Consider the following 2,337-nt stretch of genomic DNA (forward strand, 5'->3'; position numbering starts at 1 on the left):
TCTTTCCCAGTGGCATGTAGGTCCCCAACTGGGCCAGAGCTGACAGAGCTGGAAGACATGAGAAAAGTTTACTTAAGACAATGTGTTCATGTGTATGGACAGTTACAGGGAATGATTTTTTTTCCCCCCCGTGGTTTAGCTCAGCTGTAATGCTTGATTTAAGAGGACTGTGTTTCATATGCTGTAGTATGAGAAGCCTGTTATATTTTTTTGCCCTTTTGCATTGTGCTAACCAATTTAAAGGCTTTTGAGATTTGTTCACCTTTTTTTGTAGCTGAAATCTAGAATTTCTCTGCTACTCTTTACCCTGGGGAGGGCTTTTTTTATGTTTTGTCCACACTAGATGCCAATTCCCTTCTGTGCAGAGGAGCAAAATTAGGGCTTAAATGAGGCTTTAGTGGTGCATTGGCTACATGTCCTGGAGTGAATTTCTTGTATGTTTTGAAAATACATCTTCTAAGGTTTGTAGTCAGTGTGTTTTTCTGACTGTATAGTAGGTATCTGGTGACTGCAGGAGCTCAGTGTCTGTTAGAATAAGCAAACTACTTCTTTAGCAGCTTCCAAGCCACCTCTGGATCCCATCATTACTGTGGAAGGGCTCAGGAAGCGGGTAAGCCGCAATCCAGTCGAATCGGCCATAGAGCTGAAGGAGAAGAGATCTCGCACTCAGGAAGCCAAGGATATTCGGCGAGCCCAGAAGGAGGCAGCTGGCTTCCTGGACCGGAGTACTTCCTCCACCCCCGTTAAATTCACCAGTCGAGGCCGTCGTCCTGATATCGTCCTTGAGAAAGGAGAGGTGATTGACTTCTCCTCCTTGAGCTCCTCAGATCGCACTCCTCTGACAAGCCCCTCTCCTTCCCCATCTCTGGACTTCTCTGCTCCTGGCACTCCAGCCTCGCATTCAGCTACTCCCAGCCTCCTCTCAGAAGCAGATCTCATCCCAGATGTCATGCCACCTCAGGCTCTATTTCATGGTAAGAGATGCTGTGTTTTTTCTTTAATAGTAAGTCATACATAGTTGTCAAGGAAGATGTTAAAAAAAAAAACCAAACATAAAAAATTCTGATGAGCTTTAGGATCTCTTCAAGATAAGATGGACAGTAACTGGTAAAATCCTGTTTGTCTTAGTTGCATGTAAACATTGATTAGTTTTCCATAGCTTCTAAGGCCAGAAGGAAGCACCATTATTGTCTTCTGAGGGATCCTGAACAAACAGCGCATAGAAGATTTCACCTAGCAACTGTGGCACCACTCAGCATAAGCATTTCATTGCCACACAGATTATGCTGTTAGATAGCAACTCCAGTTTTGCCTCAACTGTTTCTTAAATGGGAGAAATTTAATTCTCATGGCAATGTTCCAGTAGTTCTAGAGGTTCAAACATCCCAATTAACAAATGTTATATTTCAGTCAGGTTGCAAAGCAGTGGTGCAGGCTGGATGCTTTTAGACCACAGTCTAATTGGAGAAGTTGAGAATAAAGGACTTCTTGTTGGAAGGAAGGAAGGATAGTCAGGTTCCGTAGAGGGACAAATCCTGTGCTTCTGTGACTCCTAACTGTTCCCTCAGTTTAAACAAAACTTCTCTGGGGTATGCTAGCTGGAGATATAGCTCACCAGCTTGACCATTTGATCCCCAGTCTTCAGGAATTTTCAACAGTTTAACACTTGTCAAAGAGCATGAGCTTGCAGCTCAGGAGTGCCATGTCTTCAGATGCCAAACTGCAAGACACCTTAGGAGCAGGATTGATTCTGTGTCCTGAAATCGGACTCCTTACAGTGTCTCCTGTCCAAAATCAGGAGGTCCAGAAGTGTATAGAAAAAGGAGTGTGTTGGGTAAACCCACATTATTTCTCCTTAGCAGGAAAGTCCTGTGACAACCCTTCTTGAAATGGAGCTTTGATGTTTAAATTTTTTCCTGGATTATTTTGATCTGTTGAACAGATGATGAGGAGATTGAAGGAGATGGAGTCATAGACCCAGGAATAGAGTACGTGCCCCCTCCCAGTGGGACAGCCAGTGCTGGCACTGTGATAGCAAGTAGGAAAAAAGTGAAGACAGCTGAGCAGATCAAGCAAGAGGTGGAAAGTGAAGAAGAAAAAACAGAAAGGATGGAAGGTGACAGTGAAGATCCTGAAGAGTCAAATGCATCGCTGCAGGTGAGGGGGAGAGACAAGAGGAAGCCACAGCTGGAGAAGGATGCTAAACCCAGAGCTCCCAAGCATACCTCTGTTAGCATCTATGAGGAAAAGCTGCTGCTGAAGAGACTGGAAGCCTGTCCCAATGCCATGAACATGACCCCAGAGGCCCGGAGACTGAGGCGCAAGCTGATAGGCCGG

General features: G+C 44.9%; 1 protein-coding gene across 1 annotated transcript in view; it reads left to right on the forward strand.

Moving 5' to 3' along the window:
- Positions 1–2,337, forward strand: part of KAT14 (lysine acetyltransferase 14) — a 27,245-nt gene that overhangs the window by 7,832 nt on the left and 17,076 nt on the right. Inside the window, 2 exon segments of the mRNA XM_009641630.2 lie at positions 555–974; positions 1,943–2,337. Of these exon segments, the coding sequence (XP_009639925.1) occupies positions 555–974; positions 1,943–2,337 (815 nt within the window).

This window comes from Egretta garzetta, unplaced genomic scaffold, assembly GCF_000687185.1.
Source record: "Egretta garzetta isolate BGI_Z169 unplaced genomic scaffold, ASM68718v1 scaffold17, whole genome shotgun sequence".
Taxonomy (NCBI): domain Eukaryota; kingdom Metazoa; phylum Chordata; class Aves; order Pelecaniformes; family Ardeidae; genus Egretta; species Egretta garzetta.